Source organism: Eschrichtius robustus, chromosome 6, assembly GCF_028021215.1.
Source record: "Eschrichtius robustus isolate mEscRob2 chromosome 6, mEscRob2.pri, whole genome shotgun sequence".
Lineage (NCBI taxonomy): Eukaryota > Metazoa > Chordata > Mammalia > Artiodactyla > Eschrichtiidae > Eschrichtius > Eschrichtius robustus.
In genome coordinates this window covers 136,678,267-136,701,608 of record NC_090829.1, presented here as the reverse complement: position 1 = coordinate 136,701,608, position 23,342 = coordinate 136,678,267, and the positions used below count along the sequence as shown (strand labels likewise).

Genomic DNA, 23,342 nt, shown 5'->3' with positions numbered 1-23,342 from the left:
TGCATGTTAAGAGCAACGTGCCCACAGGTTGGGGAGAGTTACTCCTTGAATGTTGGCATTTCAAAGAGACAAGACAGTTCTGGGTGGTAAAAGATTTACAGCTCAAAGGGGGAGACAAAGGATTTATAATTGTAAGATTTCTAAAATAACTGCCCTAGGAGGGATTCAGGGGGCTGATTTGCCTACCATCAGGTTTTGGCTGGCAAAAAAAGTAAATTGAGTTTTCTTAGGCAAGCACTTTAAAGCGGGCTGGGGTCCCCTTAGGGACGCAACCTAGAGCTGTTAGAAACTATGGTAGTGTTTGTTCAGATGTGGGGAGGTGGATGATATCTTTTTTGCCAAGAATGTGCAGTGTTTATAGGGCAAGAGGTCTAGTCAAGAAGAAGGCTCAGAGGAGCCTGACCAGAGTTTGGTCAAAGAGATAGTCTTTGTCAGATGGTAGAAACCTTGGATTCCTGTCTGGATCCAGACCCAAGGCTGAGATTTTGTAGCCTGGGTTGCTGCTCTGGGCACACTGGTTAGAATGTTCCGTGTGGTACAGCATTTCTGGGTTTCTGATCTAAGGAGGGAAATCACTCTTGCCGTATCTGCTCTTGGAACATGAATGGCTTTCTCCAAAACTGTATTTAACGCTTCTGTTAGCATAATTGCATCTTTGTTATTAGGAAACAGACCTTGTATATATCTCACCCTAAAGACACAAAGCTTGTAATCCGTATAAGACGTTGAAGAAGGACTCCTGTTTTGAATTTTGTGTTAGTGCCCTGAGACTTGAGGCTCTGCTCACAATTGCTCTGCTTGGCTGAGTAGATGGGAAGCTGGAGGAAGAGAAGAGTGTAAGGGGGCGTGAAGCTTTGTGAAGCTACAGCCCGTAAGTCCGTCTTGCCATTGGCTTCCTCCTCTCAGCTACTCTCTAGACCTTAACCCGACTTAGGCGGGGCCTCTGTCCCGGCTCTAGCTCTGCCCCTTTTGTGTTGCTCTCCGTTATAACGTTGTCACATTATATCGTTTTGATGTTCACGTGTCTGACTCCGCCTCGACTGAGTGAGTTCCTGCAGCTCTGGGAGTCCCATTCATCTCTATACTCCTGGGGTCTAGGCCAGTGACCCAGGTAGATAGATATTAAATGATGCTTGTCTGAATTGATGAATGAAGTCGCCTAATCTGTGGACCAGAGATTCCCGTCTACAAATGAATAGATTCTCCCCTAGAAGCTCTAGAAGAACACAGCCCAGTGAGTCCCAGTTCAGACTTCTGACCTCCAGAAGTGTAGGAGAATATATCTCTTTGTTTTAAGCCGGTACATTTGTGGTGATTTGTTACAGCAGCAGTAAGAATCTAATACAGGATTAGGAACCAGCATGGGGCTGACCTTGGGTTCCAGACCTGCTCATAACCGTCCTGAGATAACCCATGAACCCTTGGTGTGCCTGCTCTCTGAACATACACTTTCTTGTAAATTACCCCTTACAGGCATGGTTGCTTCAAGACTAATGTTGACACAACTGTTTCCATTAGCAAATAACTTCCAAAACAGGAAGCACAGAGGCTATTTTCTTAAGGAGTATGTTTTGACAGTCTTTGGCTAACTCTTGACTAGGCTTATTTATTTGTTTGTTTGCTTGTTTTTTCCTGTGTCTAATTTTCTGGTATTAAAGCACCCAGACTCTCTGGACGTCTGGGAAAAAAAAAAAAAAAAAAGGAACACTATGATCTCCAAGGTGTCTTCTTCCAGCCCTGACATTCTGTGATGTTGTGAACCCCAAGCTTCAAAATACTAAGCAGTTAACAGTCTAGCTCTTCAACAGACAGCAACACTTCAGCCACTTTCCGTATGTAAGTGAAAATAAGTTTCTTGAAACTAAGTGGAAATAAGTAATTGTAAATAGGGAAAATAAATTGAGTGAAAAGAGTTGTTCATAAAGCAGTATTACAATGTTTTATTACTTTTTCTATAATAACAAGGACTTTTAAAAGTTTTCTGTGAAATTTTAAATGTTAATTAAAAGGTATGTTTCTGTTGCACCAAGTAGTTCTTAAAGATTCTACTTCTCTGGTGTGGATTCTTTGCCCTTGTGAAATGTTTGTTCAGTCTTCAGACTTCCAAATAAGCTCAATGCTAGGGAAACAATACACATAAAGGAACCCCGTGGTTCTATTTATTCATCACTTCAGACTCTACATTCATGAATTAATAAATAAATGCTCCTACATCAATCCAGTGAGCAAGTGACAGATTTCTGAACCTCAGCTTCTGGGTAATACACCTGGGTTATTTATAAATTGATTTAGTCACAAACAAAATGTTTCGTGAGGAAGAAGATTCAATGATTTGTTAATCTCTCCTTTCTAGCCCCACTGGCACTGCCCAGGCATGTGACTTCAAATTTGGCTTTATTTTCACTATTGACATTGATTAAAATGACATTGACATTGCACGGAAAGGAAAAGAGCTCTTCAGCATAAATTACTGCTCCAGTGAGCAAGCATAAATCACTGAGATTGAAATGTCCCCTGTCTTAGTTGACCAGCCACCTGATCTCCATGAAAATTCTCAACAGAGAGCGAGGAACTTAGTGTCTTCTAAGCATGGCAACTTGGATTGGCTGCATGACACTGGCGTATCTTCATATTTGCATATCAGACGTTGGCTGTATGCCTCTCTCGCTAATCAAGGAGACATTTTGAGCCCTGCTGCACCAGTGTTCTCGTGGATGGTGGCCCTTGGTTCTCCTAGGTTCAAGATTTGACTCTTGTACTTCTCTTGCCAGTCCTCCACAATGTACTGGTGGTACGGGTCATTGGAGTGTTCTTGTCTCTTGGATTTCACTGTGCTCACCAGGATGGCCACAATGATGAAAGAGAACATTCCAATCATAACCATAAGGTACAAGATGACGTAGTAGAAGTTCTCAGCATCGACTTTGGCTTGCAGGGCCTCCTGCTCAGCTGTTGTGTTCCTGCGCCAATTGTCCATATAAGTAACAAAAATCCTTTTGAAGACATATTCCAGTGTCTGTGTCAGATTGGATGGAGTAGGCATATTTCCCTCCTGCTGCAATTTAAATAATAAAATATATGAACAAGCTTAAGAAAATGGATTCTTTCTGCATTTGGCTACCTTAAGGGATGGAGCGAGGGGCATGCAAGGGGGGGAAGTAATATTATTTCTTCTTTACCTGGCTGGTGACTGAGTGAGTGCATATTTTGTTATTCTTTAAATTTTGCTATGCACTTGATGCATTGTTTGCATTCATGATATCTTACAATAAAAGTTTAATGGAGTACATAAAACTATATGTATTATGATCCCAATTTACCTATGTGAATAAATATACATGCAGATGAAAATGGAAAAAAGACTGGATAGATAAATAGTTCAAAGTGTTAACAGTGGATGGTATACTCACAGATTTTTTTTTTCCTTATATTTTTCTTCCGTTCAAAATTTTCATCAATAATCTTGCATTCATTACTTTGTTTCTGAATAGGTCGCTCACCTCACAATGGCTAGCACAATGCCTTGTTCATAACAGATCCTCAACAGACATCAGCTGAATGAAGCAATGACTGACGTATGTTCTGTGTTTTCAGAGACTTATGGGTCAGAAGCTTGCAAGGGGCGTTGACAGACTTTGCAATCTGCTCCATCTCCTATGTCTAGGCAGTGCTTTTTCCAGTTGTACCAAAGAGATGGGTATGTGCATCATATTTGAAAGAAGTACTTTAGGTAAGTGATACAAAGGCACAACCTGAGAGATCATTCATATTTCTCAACTCCCACTCTCTTCTCCACCCTCACTTCGCTGCCCAGCCACAGCATCTCTCACCTGGCTGATGCAATGCAATGCAATGCGACCCTCCCCAAAACCACCCCCCCAGGGTCACACCTGCCCCTCTCTGCCCTGCACGGCAGTCAGTGTGCTCTTTTTAAGAGGGAAATGGGAGCACATCATTCCCCTGCCTTTAAAATGATGCAATACCTTCCCGTTCACAAAATAAAATCCTCATTCTCTAACGGGTTTACCTGGCCTGGCCCGGCTGGCCCCTGACCACCTCCCCAGTTACTCTCCGCTCGTGGCAACTGGTCTTCCTGGCCTGCCTTCCTCCACATCAGTAAACCTTCTCCTGCTTCAGGACGTTTGCACATTCTGTTCCCTCAACCTGGAATACTTTTCCCCTTCTCTTCCCTCTGCTACCTCCTCACCCTTTGGGGCCCAGCTTAACTGTCACTTCTGAGAAAACTCCCCCGGCCCTGCTCTCAAACCCCACCCCCGTCATCACTTTTCTCCAATAGCATCTTATTACTTTTCTTCAAAGCTCTCTTCCCAATATGTGGTGCCTCTGTGTGTATGTCGCTGTGTGTGTGTGATGATTGGCTTATGGTCTCAGCTTTCCCACTCGACCATGATGTCTGTGGGGGCAGGGCTCACATCGCCTCTGTCTACCTCGGTTTAGTGAATGTTGGCACTAAACCAACTAAACTGGCACACAGTAGGCACACAACGGATGTCTGATGAGTAAATGAATGTGCCGGGAACATGCTGGCATCGGAAATGCAGCGATGGCGAGTACGAGAATTCTGCCTGTGGAAGCTCAGTGTAGTGGGAGAGATGCAAACAAACGACCGGGCAAGGTGCAGAGGGTTGTAACAGGTGTGAACAGAGTGGGTTGAAAAGAAACTTAACAAACAGGTAAGATTGCCCCAAAGTACTCACCAAGCATATTTTCCAAGCAGTGTGACAGAGGCACGCTTTCTCCCCCTTAAAATAACACAGTTCACTGTGAAAGAGTATAGCTAAGCCGGCCTTAACCCGAGTCAAGACTTCACCACTGGCTCCTTAACCCTTGAAGAGCCCAGGTCTACTCATTTGGGGGGAGCTCACACTTGTTTCATCCATCCAAAAAAAATCCATCGCCCCCGCCACTCTCGTGCTCTGTAGGGCTCACCTTACAAATGTGACGGGGTAGGATCACTTCACCCACCAGTGCCCTCACCCTCTGTTCCTGCCAACCCTTCTCCACAGCTTCATCCAATAAAGAAAGCTGTGATTTTCCCAGCTTATACATCCCCCTGCTGCACCCTCTGGAGAGAATTCAGTTTCCCTCTGTGAAGCCAAATTGAAGAATGGGTAGAACATAGAGACAACTAAAAAACCAAAAACCAAGCAAACAAAAAATGGAAACAAACAAACAAGAATCCCAGAGGAGCTAAGTGTACAAAAGCAAAGACTGGGGGGTGACGAGGGAAGTTTGGTCTGGTGGAAGACCCCAAGCGACTGTGGACTAAGAGGCAACTGAGAAGGGGAAGAAGGGGACCTCTTCAGGGCAGGGAATTGGGTCCCCTTCGTGTTCTTCCTGCCAAGATGGGAAATAGTCTACTTATTTCTGCTCATTGGACAGCGGTTCTCTGCAGCAAGGCCAGCAGGCAGTGGGCTACAGGAGGCTGCCTTGGATCTTGGTTCCCCCAGAGAGGAGGGCGCATTGCGAGCTCCTCTGTGCTCTGAGCTCCTCTGCCCGCCCGCCTCCCCTCCTGTGCATCTCCTTCGTGGCTGTGCCGCTGTGCTTGGAATTCCAGTGGCACCCCTGAGTGGAGGGAGTAAAGTCCCCGTGTTACAGGGGAAGGACAGCAGGGTCGGTCACGCTCACTGCCGACATCGTTCTGCGAATGCTTTCATCAAAGCGACTCTTTAGCTTTTTACCACCTGTGAAAACTCTGGGCCAGGGCCTGTTCCTTCAGGGCTCCGAGAGACCGCAGTGGACACAGGAGAGGCATGTTCTGAGGCTTAGCAAGACCATCCAGGACAGGGTGCCTCAAGGGAAGCCCCAGCTTTCCACGCTGGGATGTGGATGGGCACTTTAAGTATTGAGGGGAAGGGGCAGTGGGGCGGAGGGAGAGAGGAGAGAGCACTGATCTTCTCCAGGACTTTCCCTGGGTTGCCCTTCTCCCTCCCACCCTCCCTATCCCACCCCTCTAGGTGGTCACAAAGCACCGAGCTGATCTCCCTGTGCTATGCGGCTGCTTCCCACTAGCTATCTGTTTTACATTTGGTAGTGTATATATGTCCATGCCACTCTCTCACTTCATCCCAGCTTACCCTTCCCCCTCCCCGTGTCCTCAAGTCCATTCTCTACGTCTGCGTCTTTATTCCTGTCCTGCCCCTAGGTTCTTCAGAACCTTTTTTTTTTTTTTTTAGATTCCATATATATGTGTTAGCACACAGTATTTGTTTTTCTTTTTCTGACTTGCTTCACTCTGTATGACAGACTCTAGGTCCACCCACCTCACTACAAATAACTCAGTTTCGTTTCTCTTTATGGCTGAGTACTATTCCATTGTATATATGTGCCACATCTTCTTTATCCATCACACTCACAGATTTTAAAAAGATGGTTTGCTCTTATAGTTTCAGAAACCTAGGTCGGCAGGCACCCTGTCCACAAGCTTTTCCCCGACCTCCCAGTATGGGCTGGAGATCCCTTTTCTGTGTTACTCCTGCAAACCGTCATGTTTGTTTGCTTGCTTGTTCTCAATTTTCCCATTTACTGTGTGCTATTCATGGGATGCTCAAAACCACTCTAAAATGTAAGCAAGTACCTCCATTTTACAAACGAGGAAACTGATGTTTACAGAGAAAGTCCTTTGATTCCAAATGACATAAGCACTGAGCTGCTGGAGGGCAGAGATTGTTTTATTCACCTTCAAATCCCGGAACTGCACTGGGGTTGATGGATAGCAGACCTTGATTACAGGTTCTGTGAATGAATGAACGCTCCTCTCCTGTGTTCTACAGAATTCAACTGGAAACTACAATAGTGATTCTTAACTTATTTGTGGGGAGGGTCGGGTCCCTAGATTCCTTGAAAAACGAAATAAAACAATTTGACTTTATTTTTCCCCAGAAAATTGTACGTATGCACATATGAAGCTCTACATTCACTTTCAGGGGACTCCTGGGGCCCCTAAATCCCAATCAAAAATCTCTGCCATGAAATGCCTTTGAGATGAAGGACTTCAGTGCCGAGATCCCCTGGAGTTGGGTTTGTTTCCAGGTGTGGACGAGGCAGCATTCATGGGCCTGTTAGAGCTAATACTACTGATTATCTGTTCAGCTCTTCTATATAATATGGACAAAGGCCCACTGCTGAGCAGGTCAAGAGGTGCTTTCCGATAAAACTTAATCACAGAGCTAAAAAGGGCCTATGGGGATTAACTGCCTAAGTGCTGACCCCTGGCCAGGCTGAAAAAGTGGAGTCCAAGGAAGGGTCACTATTCGGACGCTGTTGCATGAGGCATGGCTGGGCAGCCCATCGTCCACAGGCAAAAATCAAATTACAGTGCATGAAAGCTATTTCACTGATGGACATTCTGCTAAAACAAGCAGATTAACTTTTCTGCTACCCAGAATAACTATTTAACTGATAGACGTTTACCATATTTGGTATAAATACTTATCCCTCCTCTAAGTAGAATACCATAATAGGCATTCACCCTTGGAATGTGGAGGCAACTATTATTTATGTTCCGTTGAACCATTTGAAGTTGCCCTTTATAGAGGTTAAAAATGGTCAAATATTGGCAATGTCCCATATAGTCCAAACTAATACACGTGGTTCTACATTTTCAGGCATTTTTAATAGCTGGTTCTTGCTCAGTCAAATAACAGGATGGGCCCCTGGAGATTCTTTGGGCTGGTCTGCTCCTTTGGCAGGGGGAGTAACTACAGCCCAGCGAGCTTAAGTCCCCTGTCCAAGGTCACAGTGCTAAGTCTAGAAACCCAAGTCACCCAGGCTGGTGCTCAGCCCCCGCTCTGTCTTAGCAGAGGTCACAAAGTCCACTAACTCCCTGTTTCCATCGCCTGTGACTGGTCAGCTCACTGGGCAAGAGAAACGAGACCAAGACCAAGGCTTGAGCCCATGTACATCAATTGATTGTGCCCTCTCTTCCGGACACTTAATGACCCCCTAATTCCAGCTGTGCCTGTCACAAATGTGCGTAATTCATGACAAGGACAATCTGACACTATGAGGAAAGTAACACGTAGTTGATCCCCAAATCCAAAGTTCTCTTTTCTAGAGAGCTTGTGGATCACTAGTTTCATCTGGACCTACAAAATGCAGCAGAGTCTTTCATTGTTATAACAGGAATAGAAACAGATGATTATCTACATTTACCATGAAACTCCCATTAAAAAAATAAACGCTCAAAATTTTCATCCAAAGGCAATTACTGAAGAAATGGGTAAGGAAAACACTAAAAAGAGAAGATGGAGGAAGAGGAGGAAAAGAAGGAGAAGAAGAAAGAGGAAGAGGACTGGGAGGAGGAGGGGAGGAGAAGGAGGAGAAGAAAGAGAGAGACAAAGTGTGCAAAAGAGGAAGGAGGAAGGAAGGAGCGAAGGAGGGAGAGAGGGAGAGGGGGTGAGGGGGTGGGGAAGGGAAGGGAAGGGAGGAAAGGCCAGGTCTTGTGCCAGGAAAATCATTCCTTTTATAATTTTCTGTTAAAAAAAAAATAGCTTTGTTAGTTAATTCCTAAAACAATGAAGTATTTGCAATGGAAACTTGCCTGTGCGGTGAGCAGCAGTAGGGAATTCCTCGCTGCAGAGTCAGGCTGTCCTGCACCTTCTCGCTGGCGCCAGGAGCTCGAAGGATGCTGCATAAACCTGGCCTGTGGGGAGCTCCAGCCTGCAGCCAGCTGAGCCCTCGCTCACCGCAGTCTGCAATCCTAGGCTTTTATGAACCCAAATATTTAATCTAATCTTATGAGGAAGGTTAAATACTGACCGGCAGTTGGGAATTAACCTTGGTGCCGGCGGCGGTGTGCCTGCTGGAGTCTGGCGTTGGGCACAAGTTCCCTCTTCAGGCCCAGTGATGCCAGCTCCAGCTGGGGCAGTGCGGGGGCACAGGGAGCCGCCCAGGCTGGGACAAGTCTTAGTGGACAGCACCATTCCCTGCAGACCTCGTGGGGAGGGAAAGCGTCCCAGACAGCGGACATGAATATGGCCATCTCTGAGTGGTTGGTGTGGGTTGAGGAGAAGGCCAGTATGATTTGCGGCAAGCATCCCTATTCTGACCACTTCCTGATGGGCCAAATTTCGTTTAATTGTCCTCTCTAGGACAATTTCCAAATGACTTATAACTACACGGTTGTCTGGTAAAATAGAAACTTGCCACAGAAAGGTGTTATACGGAGGAGATGGAAGCAAGTCTGCAAAGTATACAAAGAGCTGACAAATTCTACTTACGAAAAGATCCTTTTCTATCATAGTGGGAGTCCTTGGAATTGGGCAGAGTGGGACTTAATAAAAATGACACCTACTGAGTACTTACCATGTGCCAGGTTCTTCTCAAATGCTTGTATTGTATCAGCATCATGTGATCATTGCCACACCAGTGTAGAAGGTACTATGAACCTTACAGCTGAGGAATGCAGGCACAGCGAGCTCAAGAGGTCAGAATGACATAGAAGTAGAGCCAGGATTTGTGTCCGGTTCCTGAATGGCAGCTGCAGAAGTTACACACCACCAAAGTCACTTGAAGGTCACGGGGCTGGCCAGTACTCTGTAAGGTACCTGTGTAAAGGAAGGTTAACTTTGCTTCATTTTGGATTTTTCTCATTAAATGATGCACTGAACAGTATGGTTTGCAGTACACTGGGTGGCAAGAGGAAGATGGCTGGGACGTAAAACTACCTACAAAGTATAGTAGTTAATGTAAATATTAGGTGTGAACTGAAGAAATATAAGGATTTCTAAAACTGCACCAGCTTCTCATGACACCATTTGTTCTCTAAAATTGCCTTCACTGAACAAGACTAAGCAAACCCATCCAGAAAGGAATTGTTCGATGGTCCAGTTGGACTGAAAGTGCCTCCGTAGAAACAGAAGCAGGAGGTTCAAATGGCTCTCTGGGAAATTCAACTGAGGTGACTGTGCCCCCTGCTGGTGAAACAAGGAACAGAGCCCAATCTCACTCCTAAGGCAGCCCTGGCCGTTTCACCGCACATCTTGAATTCTCCTAAGAGCAAATGTAAGAAGAATCAAAAGAGTGTGCAAGTCTACACTTTGGTAATCAGGGCAGGACTGGAAGACGGTATATCCTGGAGGCTAAGAGCTTGGCTTTGGAGGCTGACAAACCAGGTGAGCAAATTACATAGCGTTCCTGATCTGTGGATTCTTCATCTGTAAGATGGAGAGGAAGAAGAGTTTCTACCTCATTGGGTTGTCATAAAAATTAGATGAGAAAAAGGACATAAAGCACTTAGTACAGACCTGGCACATAGTAAGAGAGTAAGTGCCCGACACATACTAGCTTTTGTTATTATTTTTAAGAGAAATAAACAAGGGGACGTGACAGTGAGAAGCAGAGCTTGACCAGCCTTATTAAGGAAAAGAGCTTCCTAGCACCTGGTGAAGAGTAGTTCCTTAATGGTTAATTTTTACATAGCTCTTCCAGAAGCCTGATATACAATCCATACGACTGCAATCGGATTCAGAAGCAGAGTGTAAATGTGACCCAAGTATCTGTTACAGGCTGGAGAAGAAAGAAGAAAGGGGACAGAGCTGTCTCCTGTTTCCCCCATGGGCATCAACCCTCTTGACCTCTGCAGAAGTTTCTCGATAGACTCACTCTGCATCGTCCCCAACAGTAAAATGCTATCTGCCCAGAAAGCGAGGCACGTAAAAGCAAATGTTCTCTTCCAAAACTAAATTGCAACCCACATCTTTACATACATCTTTACTTACCTCTGCCTACACATGGCATGTTTTTAAAATCTAGTGAGTTGAGTCTGCCTTTGGACTTAAACGGAATGTTATTCAGTCTGATATCCAGCACTTAAAAAACCCAAAATTCCTTCGAAAGAGAAGAGCGTGGAAGACTTTATTTAGAATCAAGTCTGCCTTTCAAGTCACCTGCATTGTTCTTCGAGCATCTCTATGGATACCAACCAAGGGCTAACAACCCTCCTTAAGCAGAACGTAACTCTGGTAACAGATAATGGTGAAGGTAGAGGGTTGGTAACTGTCTTTGGAGAGTCTCAGATCAGTTAGTGCCTCTGCCTCAGTCCTGCTAGGAGAGATATCCTGCACAGACTCTGTCTGTTGCCCTCCTGTGTTGGAAGGTGACTCTACATCCGCATCCTCTTCCCTCCTCCACACCCTCCCAGTACAGCTCCATCACAATTTAGGGTTAAATCCAACCTCAGAGTTTGCATTTCTATGATGATAGAAACATTGTTCTTTGATGACCCACGTAGTGGGCTGTAATTACATCTTTCCTACACCAATTTTTGTTTTTCTTGGAGCTGATAATTATTTCTTTTCTTTTCTCGCTATCCTTGAACCTCTTCCTATGGCCCTCAATGGCTCAGCATCATTAGTTAGCAGGAAATGAACTTACAACCACAGTGAGATGGTCCACATGCCTTCTAGAATGGCTAAATTTTAAAAAGACTGACGACACCAAGTGTCGGTGAGGATGTGGAGTAACTGGAACTTTCATCGTCGCTGGCAGGAATGTAAAATGGTACAACCACTTGGAAACAGTTTGGCAGTTTTCTAGGAAGTTACTGTAAGGCCCCCAATAATCCCACTTCTAGGTATTCACCCAAGATAAATGAAAAAAGTATGTCCACACGAAGGCTTACACATCAACGTTTGTAGGAGTTTTATTCGTAATAGCTAAAAACTGGGAATAACCCACATATCCCTCAACAGACAAATGGGTAAATAAATTGTGGTATATCTAGACAATGGAATATTGCTCAAAAATAAAAAGGGACAAACTAATGATACATGCAACCACGTGGATGAATCTCAAAAACATTATCTGAGCAAAACATGTCAGACAGAAAAGAGGTTTTACTGTGTAAGTCCATTTCTAGAAATTCCAGAAAGGGCAAAAGTAATCTACGGTGATAGAAAGCAGACCAGTTGTTTCCTGGAGCCAGGTGAGGGGAAGGTTGAATGCAAAGGATGGAGAGAGAACTTCTGGGGGTGACTGAATTGTTCTATATCTTGATGGTGGTCTTGGTTACTTGGGTGAATGCATTTGTCAAAACTCATTGAACTGTACCCTTGAAATGGGTACATGTAATTTGATGTAAACTATACCACAATAAAGTTGATATCTTAAAAATCCATATTTATAAATTTATACCTCCAGCCCAGTTCTCTCCTCTAAACTTCAGTCTCAAATGTCCAAATGCTTACTTAACCTTTCCACTTACATGTTTAACGGTCATCTCAGCTTCAAAGGTCCAAACAGAATGCTTAATGCTCCCACCACATGTGTTCCTCCCATCACCACAGTAAAGGGGTCCCCACCATCCTCTCAGTTCCCTAAGCCACAAACCTAAGAATTAGCTTCGATTCCTTGCTTTTCCTAACCTCCCGCATCCAATCCATTAACAGATATTGTTGATTGACTCCCATCAAGAAAAGCCTCTCCGGGACTTCCCTGGTGGCTCAGTGGTTAAGAATCTGCCTACCAATGCAGGGGATACGGGTTCGATCCCTGGTCCAGGAAGATCCCACATGCCGCGGAGCAACTAAGCCCGTGCGCCACAACTACTGAGCCTGCGCTCTAGAGCCTGCAAGTCACAACAACTGAGCCCGCGGGTCACAACTACTGAGGCCCGCACACCTAGAGCCCATGCTCCGCAACAAGAGAAGCCACTGCAACGAGAAGTCCGCACACCGCGATGAAGAGTAGACCCCGCTCGCCGCAACTAGAGAAAGCCCGTGTACAGCAATGAAGACCCAACGCAGCCATAAATAAAGATTAAAAAAAAAGAAAAAAAGAAAAGAAAAGCCTCTCCAAATCTTGATCTTGGATGTGGGAGTCTGCCCTCTGAGTGATATTGAACCAGCCAGAACTGTAGCAACCCGGCTCAACCTCTTTGGAAACTGCATCTGGGCTTCTGTGTTGTAAACTAGTGTGATGGCCAATTGCAAAGAAGAGTTACAATCCGTCTCATGAGCCAATCAGACACCCTTTCTCAGAAACTTGCCCTTTTCTGTTGTACATTTTTGATTGTTGCCCTAAGCTTCAGTCTTCCTATTTCTGCACAGACAGACCCTTTGAACACGTCCCTTTGTCTGGCAAGCAATAGATTCAGCTTCATTTCTTACTGCTTTGGTGCTTTTGGTGGTGGTCAGTGGTTTGCTGACACTTTAGAACACATCCCAACTCAGTCTACTTTGAACCACCCACCTCCTGGCTGGACTGTGTCGTGGCTTGCTCTCTGCCTTCAGCCTTCCACTCTTTGTCCTCATTCATCCACTTCTAAGAGCGACCAGCATGACCTTTTAGAAACATAAATCAGGACACGCTATTGCCCTGCTTAAAACTCTCCAATGATTTCCCATCACCTTCAGAATAAAATCCAGACTCCTTAGTGCAGCCCAGAAGGCCATAGAGGACCCCTGGTTCCCCCTCTGATCTCATCTTCGCCTCAAAGCCTGGTCCTGCTTCCCTGCTCTTCTTGTTTCTGCCTTAGCATCTGTATTAGTTTCCCATTGTTGCTGCAATAACCTATCACAAACTTAATGGCTTAAAACAACATAAACTTATTATCTTAAAGTTCTGGAGGTCAGAAGTCCAAAATGGGTCTCACTGGGCTAAAATCAAGGTGTCAGCAGGGCTGATTCCTTCTGGAGACTCTGGCAGGGGAAACCTGTTTCCTTGTCTTTTCCAGCTTCTAGAGGCTGCCCCCATTCCTTGGCTCACAGCCCCTTCCTCATATGACTCCAACCTCTGCTTTCATCATCACATTTCTTACCACTAACTCTGACCTTCTTGCCTTTCTCTTACAAGGACTTTTGTGATTGCACTTGACCTGCCCAGATCAACCAGAATAATCTCACCTCAAGGCTTTTCATTTAAATAGAACTGCAAAGTCCCTTTTACATGTAAGTTAACTTAATTCACAGGTTCCAAGGGTTAGGAGGTGGACATCTTCGAGGGGCCATCATTCAGCCTGCCCCAGCATCTTTGCATCAGCTGTTCCCTCTGCCTGGAACGGTATTCCTGCAGATCTTAGCACAGCTTGCTTCTTCTTCACTTCAAATGATATCTTCTCAGACAAGTTTTTTCCCTACCCACCCAATCTGTAACACTGATGTCCACCACCCTACATGATGGCATCTTTGAATTCTGAAGTTATCCTGTTTTATTGCTTTCTTTTCTGTCTCTAACTAGAACTTGAGTTCCATGACAGCAGGAACCTTGTCTGTTTTGCTCATCCCGAGTCTGGTTGAACAACGGTTCTCAGTGCCTTCCAGATTCATGGGAAAAGGTAACAATTCTAGATTTCACCTCTGATGAAATCAAAACCCACCTGTTTACAAGGTATCAAGGTTATTCTTCCAATCAAAAATAAACTCTCGGAAAAAAAAAAAAAAACCTCTTCACCATTTCAGAAACATTAACGGTACTTGAAGTTTCCAGATGGAGCTCATAAAATAGGAGGTTTTCGTTGATGGTCTTGGTGTGAGCATGATGGTTTTGTGAAAAGCTGAAGCTGGCTGTGCTGAGAAACACTGTGAGTTTCATGCAGCTGCACAATGAGCTTTAGATTTCTCTGCCCAGCTGCAGAATATTAGAAGAGATGACAGTAGTTCTGGAGTGGATGCCACTATTTGACTGAGGAACTACTGGAGTTTTCTTCTTCTCTGAGCCACAAACAAACTTGACCATTTCCAACAAAGAAGGCTTCACCAAGGACTCCCCAAACATGTGGAGATTCTTTGGTCCAGCAACAAGAGAAGCAACCCTGTAGGATGCTTTGGAGATGCTGCTTTACTGATAGAGCAAACGAAGTTTTGTTAAAGTTTATCCTCTTTATGTGGAGTCTTGACCCAAGGTGCTCTCCCAGCTTTGCTTCTGGGGATGAGAATCTTGCCACCAAGAAGCTGCGAGCCTAATTTGGAATGTAAAGCCAGAGGACGTCTCAACTTCATGGTGTTCTATTTTCCTTGACCTTACTCAATGTCAGTGAGGCCCAAGTGCACCAAGGCCTAATGGCAGGGTACTGTCTTTAATTTCTGTGAGCGGAAAACGAGGGCTGCACGAAGCTCACCCCATGGTCTCGGAGAGCATTTCTTTCCCTGTGCGTTAATCTGGAGTGCATGATACCTTACTGTGATACCAGGGTTATTTTGCAAAGGTGATTTTCAAAGAGGAAGAGAATCAAAACAAAGAGAAGAGAATCCTCAGCATGTGGGCCACAGGTGTGTGGGGACTGAAACTGGATGGAAAGGTGAGAAGGGAGAGACGTGGGGGCTTCTTCTCCCCTAGAAGGAGTGGGAGGCCCGTGGACCCTTTTAGGGAAAAGCCGATCAACCCAGACCAGGGAAGAGAGAAGGGGGTCTCACCAGCAAACTTTGTCTGCTTTCCAGTTTTGCCAGGAATGAGACCTGTCTTTTGGTCTCTGCTTAGAACCCAGCTTCCTGTTAACACATCCAGTGAAACTCGTTCCAGATGTATCCTTGCCCACATCTCTCCTTGTTCCTGAGCCCTTTGTTTAGGAAGATTGTTGAGTGGGTTTTCTTTGGAACTTTTGTGTCTGATTCAAAGACAGAAGCCTGGGATGGAGAGTGTCCAGCTCAGGAAGAGTCCCCGAGGCACCCCACCAACCCCACCCCGGCCCTATCACTGTGGACTCCCAGCCCTTCTGCCCTCTTGATGCACTCAGGTCAGACCTCAAGGGAGGACCAAACCCAAGCACCTGCTCCCTTAAGAAATCATTTCTAAGAATTCCATCTCCTTGAACATTTAGAACAAGTCCTTGCCTTGTCTGGGAGAAAACTGTCTCCAGGACTCTCCTGGATTCCAAAGTTTGGTAGCTTTAAGAATTTGCTTCACTTCACACCTGTCAGAGTGGCTATTATTTAAAAACAAAACAAAACCAAGACAACAAGTGCTGGGGATGATGTGGAGAAATTAGAACCTTGCACACTGTTGGTGGGAAAGCAAAATGGCAATGTCGCTACGGACAACGGTATGGAGGTCCTCAAAAAATTAAAACTAGAACTACCACGTAATCTAGTAATCCCAGTCCTGGGTATTTATCCAAAAGAACTGAAATCAGGATCTTGAAGAGGTGTCCGCACTCCCATGTTCATTGCAGCACTATTCACAAGAGCCAAGATGTGGAAACAACTTAAGTGGATGAATGGATGAAGAATATGTGGTATATACATATAATGGAATACTATACAGCCTTTAAAAAGAATGAAATTCTGTGATACACGACAGCACAAATGCACCTTGAGGACATTATGCTGAAGGGAATAAACCAGTCACAGAAAGGCAAATACTACATGCTTCCACTTACATGAGACACCTGAAATAGTCAAATTCATAGAATCAAAAAGTGGAATGGTGGTTGTAGGGGGCTGGGAGGAGTGGAAATGGGTTACTAATCACCAGGCATGAACTTTCAGTTAAGCAAGATGAATAAGCCCTAGAGAGCTGCTGCACAACACTGCACCTAGGGTCAACAATGATGTGTTGCACCCTTTGTTAAAAGGGTAGATCTCATGTTAAGTGTTCGTATGACAATAAAATAAAACTAACAACAAAAGAATTTGCTTTCAGTTAGCGACCTCAAGGAGACAGCACAGCTTTATGAGTATCCCGAAAAGGGATGGCCCAGAGGAACCTGCTGTCCACCTCTGGAGAATGGCCCGAAGACCACTTTCTAGCTCATGGTCTTCCAAGCCTGACTAGGCAGGGTGTTTTTAATAGGTTCTCCTCAGCTCAGACCAGAGAAAGAAAATCTAAACCAGAGACTGGGGTGCTCAAAACGGCCACACTGTGTCCCCACAGTGCTGTCAACTGCTCACAAAGCAGACCGGTCCAGCCGTGGTCAGTTCTGGGCATAAGGTAGAGCCTTGCCATGCTCTGGCTGGTGGGCTCTCCTCCCTGCCTGATCTAACTGCCAATAGCCCTTAACAAGGTTTGGGCTTATTTGTTTTTAAAATTTTTATGTTAGAGTGTGATGGATACAACCATTCTATACATTTCTTTTTAAATTATTTTTAGTTTGAAATCATTGTAGACTCAGAGGAAGTTGCAAAAATGTTGAGTCCCATGTACCCTTCACCCAGCTTCCCCCAATGATGACATCTTACATAACTATATATAATAAAGTATCAAAATCAGGGAATCCACACCAATACGATGCTGTTAACTAGACCACAGACCTTATTCTGATTTCTCCGTTTTTACCTACATTCGTGTGTGTGTGTGTGTGTGTGTGTGTGTTTGTGTGTATAGTTTGGTGCAATTTCCTCTAATGTATAGATTCATGGAACTACCACCACAATCAAGGTACAGAACTGCCCCCTCACCTCTAAGAAACTCCCTCGTACTCCACTTTACACTTGTACCCCTTTCTCCCACTGTCTACCCTCTGGTCTCACTCTCTATAAACCTGTCATTTTGAGAATGTTCTAAAAATAGGATTATACAGTAAATAACCTTTTGAGACTGGCTTTTTTCCACTCAGCATAATGCCCATGAGATCCATACAAGTTGCTCTGTATATCAACAGCTATTTTCTTTTTATTTCTGAGAAGTGTTATAGGGATATTTAACCTTTCACCTGCTGAAGGGCATTTGAATTGTTTTCAGGTTTTTGCTATTGTGAACAGAGCTACTGTGAACATTCTTATACAGGTTTGGGTGTGAACATAAGTTTTCATTTCTCTGGGATAAATGTTCAAGAGTGCAATTGCTGGGTCATACGGTAGATGCTTGTTTAGTTTTGTAAGAAACTGCTGAATTAGTTTCCAGAGTTGTTGTACATTCCAGCCAGGAATGAGTAAAAATTCCAGTTGCTCCGTATCCTCATCAGCAAAGCTTTGTGTTTTGTATCCATGGTTATGAACCCTGGATAGAACGTTAGGACCATATGGAGCCTTAAAGATTTTCTAGTCCAGCACATTGATTCTACACAGGGAGGAACCAAGACGCTGGGAAGGGACATCATTTCCCCTTCCTCCATTTCTTCTCTTATTATTACCATCTTCCCTGTTTGCCCCGTTGACAATCTCAGGCAGAGCTGTCTCATGTTTCTGATGTCTCTGCAAACTTGTCTAAGGTAGAGCAGGACCTAAGAGCTGTGTTCAAGCCTCGGGGAAAAGTCTTGCCCGGGAAATTCAACCTCGGCCTTGCTGACGTTGAAGAAACCAGGCTCCAGCTGCACTTGTGGATTCTCGCACGGCTCTAATGCACCACTGCATTAACCTCGCTCAGGAAATTACTAACATCACCGAAGTTCAAATACGGTCTGAAGTCACAGCCCACAGTTAGCTTTCCCAGGTTCACCCTGTCCCCTGCCCAACAATAATGTCAACAGCCATTGTCACTAGTTCAGCTACTCCCATTTATTAAGCACCTGTTGTGTGTCAGGAAATGTACAAGGCACTTCCGGTCTTTACCCCAACCTGCAAGCCCCGTCTGACACCTGACAGATGAGAAAAAAATGGCTACCAGAAGTCATAATCTTGGACTCAAAAGTTTTAGAATGAAAGAACCAGGTCTGGGTCATTCTGTTGCACAACTACTTCCAGTACAAAAATTCATGAAATGTTGTTTTTGGTGATCTAAATGGCCTTTCCCGTCACTTTTCGAGCTTAAATGAACAATGTGCCTCGCTCTTATTTATGTAGCTGACACCAGGTGGCGCCAAAGCTGAGCTTTTTTTCATTGCGTGGACCAGCTGGACTTTTCACAGAAGCCCTCCACTGATTCTCATATCCTGTGCTTCCCACTCTACTATAGTATTTCTAGCACATTAAGCTCTTTATTAAAAGAGCAGACATCCTTGCTTTCTTAAAAATCAAATCACTAAATATGAACATGCACGCATCTTTCTAAAAGGGGTACACTTTACAGCAAAAAGTAAAGAAATACAGCATCTAGGTAGAAGATAGAACGTTCACACTAAACATTAATTGCTTTAAATTGCTGCTTATTTTAACTACAACTTTTCCTTATATGAATGCTCCTGAGACATAGGTAACTGTTGCAGACACGTACAGCATTTTGAGTGATTAAAAGCCATGATTTCTCTGCAGTTTTCTGTGGAGATGAAATTAAAACCTATCTGTAGCTTTGTTTTACTGTGGAGCTTGTTTGAGAATATTTTAAGAACTGAAGCTCTCTTGTTTTGCTTGTCAATGCCCAATTCCTCCTAACCTACTAATTTCCCTGTTTCTTTCTATGTGAATAAATTACTTTCTGCTTCTTTGTTCTCCTAAAACATGAAAGGAGAAATACAACTGCTATGTATATGCTGCATGTCCCAACGACCTCTCATTTTTCCCAGTTCAGATATTTCCTCTCCAGGAGCTTTTCTTCTTCCTAGTTCTCTTTTCTTTGAAGTTTTGAGTAGGGTGACCAATTTGTGCTGGTTTGCCTGGGAATTCTTTTCCATCCTGCCTCCTGGGAACCCTCTGAGTTGCAGGCTGAAAGGGACAGTTTGGGACTCTAGCTTTAAGTTTTAGTAAAAGTTAACTTGCAATGAAATTAAGATTAGGATTCAATTCCTAATTGAATTCACTGTAGCAGGCTTCAGTCTCAGTCACAGACCTATTATTCATTCACTCATTCATTTAGCAAACGTGTGTGTGTTAAATAAAACTCAACTCCCTTTGCCATTCCAAATCCATCTACATGACTCTTTTTTTAAATAGATATTCTCATATATTGTTAGTGAGGGTGCAAAGTGGCACAGCCCTTTTTTGAAAAAAATGTATTTATTTATTTATTTTATTTTTGGCTGCATTGGGTCTTCGTTGCTGCGCACGGGCTTTCTCTAGTTGCGGCGAGCGGGGGCTACTTTTCGTTGCGGCGTGTGGGCTTCTCATTGCAGTGGCTTCTCTTGTTGTGGAGCACGGGCTCTAGGCGCATGGGCTTCAGTAGTTGTGGCACGTGGGCTCAGTAGTTGTGGCATGCAGGCTCAGTAGTTGTGGCGCACAGGCTTAGTTGCTCCGAGGCTTGTGGGATCTTCCCGGACCAGAGCTCAAACCCATGTCCCCTGACTTGGCAGGCAGATTCTTAACCACTGCACCACCAGGGAAGTCCCACCTACATGACTTTTAATGTTCCCACCTCTCACTGAAGTTTTTTGATGCTGATGGTTGGTGTTAGACATCTTCCAAGGTCCACAGTGAGGAATACAGCATCTAATCCAGATAGATGCTTCATTAATGATTGTTAAATGAAGTAAAAGAATGAATGCCTCTCTTCCCCTTGGGGCTACCACTTCTCTGTGGCTCCAAGCATACCTTCATTCTAGAACGTTAGCAGCCCCTGCTTGAAACTGAAGAAAGCTCTTAGGTGGGAGTAGCAAAGGGAATGTCGTGATGTCACATGGGGTCTTGGCCCTGATAGAGACAGCAGTGTCCAACATTTTTTTAGAACCTGCCTCAAACTTCAGAATTCCTTGTTACCCTTCCGAGAATAAAATCTCCCCAAATTTGTTTTTCGTGGGGTTTATATGTATATTTGTGAGAAGCCAGTATTTACAAGGGACTCATAACTCAGGAGCAGCCTTAATTCCCCACCAGACCTCAACATTTCAGAAGAGGAGGTAGTGGCTGCAGGAGTGGGAGACAGGAATTTGCCTGAGAGATTGCCCACTCTTCCCAAATAAGTTCTGTCTCTCTTTCCCAGCCAGACTCTCTATAAAAGGGAAAACTGGGCAACAGGCAGCAGGAAAGGAGCACGTCCTGGCAACTTTCTGTGAAACACGTACACCACGCTGTTTACAAATTCCTGCAGCCAGCCCCGGAGTCCAAATGTAGACAACTGTGTTTATGTAACTAAAATAGACGCTTATACCGTGTGATTAAGGTGGCTACTGGGAGTTGGGTCACGGTCGGGAGACATTTGCTGCAGCTGAGACCAGAAGAGAGCACAGGTCCCAGGATCCCCTGGGACCCTGGGCAGGTATGAGTTTTTTAAAGATGACTTTTCTGGTCTAGAAATCTCCCAGGGTCAGCACATTCCAAAATGCAAGGGAGAAGTCGTAACCTGGGAGCCTTGGTTTCCTGTCCATCACAGAGGATGGAGCTCTTCATCAAAGAGGGACCAGCCCAGCACTGCCCCTCCCAGCCAGCTCCTTTCTCAACACTGTGTTTGGAATGAAGCCCCCCTCCTGCACCAACAAGAGAAGACTTGTTCCAACATATGGTTCCAATCAGCCACCCACTGCCTGGGTCAGTCGGGAGGCTCGAATGTTCTAGGGTAAGGAGACGGCCCAATTTAACATTCCCTCCGAAGCCTGGTCTCAAACTCACCATGGCCTTCCTACCTCTGGACCCCTGGCCTCAGGACTGGACTGGCTTCCTCCACAAGACTCATTCAAGTCTCATTTCCTATCCAGACGTCCTCCAACCCCTCCCCACCTGGAAGAAGTCATGGCTCCCTCCTCTGGGTGATGAGGTCACCCATCTCCAGGTCCATCCACCCCACTCCTCGGTGAGCTCCTTGGAATCAGGGTCTGTGTCTCATCATCTTTATACCAGCCTTGGCCCTGGCATAGTCTCCAACACAGGGAGCCACATTGGTCAATGGCTTATCTTGCTGAGTCAGGGAAAGACAACATCCAGTGGCCATAGGACGGGAGCAGAAGCAGTGGCGCTGCGAATTCTGCTTCAATTCACCCCATCGACTCCCTGTGTCCTGAAGAAGGAGGCCCCGTTCTCATGGCTCACAAGGCCGGGCATGGCCGCCCTGCTGCCCGCTGCAGCTCACCTCGTGCTGGACTGCCACTGTTCTCCTTCGTGCTCCAGTCTCTGTAGACTTCAGCTGTTGGAAGGAGCCACGGGCTTTGGGGGCCTTTGCACACTGTTTCCTCTCCTGAGACCTGCTGTCTCACCACCCAGATCCACTCTCTGCTTCATCCAACTCACTGTTCAGCTGTCCACCTAAATGCCAAGGAAGTTAGGGACCATTTCCCGACTGCACCTCCCCACGGTCTAGATTATGTCTCCTTCTTGTAGGTTTGCACCACTGGGTACCATACCGGGTACTGCCATGGCATCACCTACTGAGGGTCAGAGCGGGGTTTTATCCCTGTGCATCCCCCCCTAGCACTGGCCACGTGGTACTCGGTTATTCCTGTAATTACTTGCTTACTCTCTACTTTCCCACTTCACTCCCGGAGAGCAGGAAATCCATCTTCCTCTCCACTGTCATCCAGATGCCCAGCCCAGTTGTCTGGTTTGCTAGGAACAAATGAACAAATGAGCTGATGACTGGATAGACTAATGAATCAACCAAAGCAGGCCTGAAGGAACTTAGGAGAGCCTTGAGCAACCAGAATTGAGGTCACCATGAGGCGAGACCGAACTGGAACTTGCCCATGGCCCACCATGAAAGGTGCTTCTGGGGAACAAAGGGTGACTGTTCTCTGCCCAAATTAACAAGATCTCATAAGGCAATGGGTCAGAGGAGAAAAGGCAACAGAAAACCCCCAGAGTTTTAACCTAAATGTCGTTTTCTCTTTTCTTTTGGAAAAAATAAACACAAGTGTTCTTCACCGAGTTCTGAGGGGGAAGTGGGTGGCCGTGGCGTGTAGCAGAAGGAAGAAAAGTTCTTGACCGTCAACATCTCTGATCTCAGAAGCAGACTCAAGGAGAAGGAGGCCCCTCCAAAGTCACACTTGGATGCCAGACCCCCGGCGCAAGGGAGGGCGCCGCAGCTGCCAGGACCAGCTCGGGCACACACAGGGGCATTCACAGCCCTGTGGTCACAGCCCACCCCCAACCCGTGCTGTGCACTCCAGCAGCAAACAGAACTCTCTGTCTCAGTTCCTGAGTCAAGCTTGCACAGAATTAACTGTAATAATTGGCAGGTGGGCCGCTGGCTTCTGGGTTTCAATTCAGCAGGGGATCATGGAAAAAAAAAAAAAAATCCAAAACTGGATGTTCTGCCGTAGCCAGTATTTAGCTTGGGCTCTGAGAAGTTTCAGCTTTCCATGACAAGAAACAAACTATGAGGCTGTAGCTGCCCTGGGCAAACATAGAGCTCCAGAACAGCCTTGGAGAAAGAGGCCCTTGCTGGCCCCCGATCAGCTTGCTCCTTGGGGAAAGAGGAGGAAATAGCCCTTGTCTGCTGCTCTTCTCAGGGGCTCAGATAATGGAGAAGAAAGGAATCTTTCTGGGAGTTTGTTTCCTTGGATGGAAGGGAGTGATCATCACCTCCAAAGATTTTTCCATGGCATGAATGCCTTGGTAACCTTTTATAAGAATACTTGTGATAATAGGGGTGCTCGTCCCAGCCCACAACTGAGCCACCGTTTAACCATCGGACAGGAACTACAGGAC

At 45.3% G+C, this 23,342-nt stretch overlaps 1 protein-coding gene across 1 annotated transcript; it reads right to left on the bottom strand.

Annotated features, from left to right (window-relative positions):
- Positions 1-2,671: 2,671 nt before the first annotated feature.
- KCNE2 (potassium voltage-gated channel subfamily E regulatory subunit 2) lies at positions 2,672-3,043 on the bottom strand. Its single transcript, XM_068545759.1, has one exon. It carries the CDS (start codon positions 3,041-3,043, stop codon positions 2,672-2,674), a length of 372 nt encoding a protein of 123 aa, XP_068401860.1.
- Positions 3,044-23,342: the final 20,299 nt, after the last annotated feature.

Excerpts from the sequence above, each read along its gene's own strand:
- KCNE2 (XM_068545759.1), bottom strand. The coding sequence starts at position 3,043 with ATGCCTACTCCATCCAATCTGACACAGACACTGGAATATGTCTTCAAA.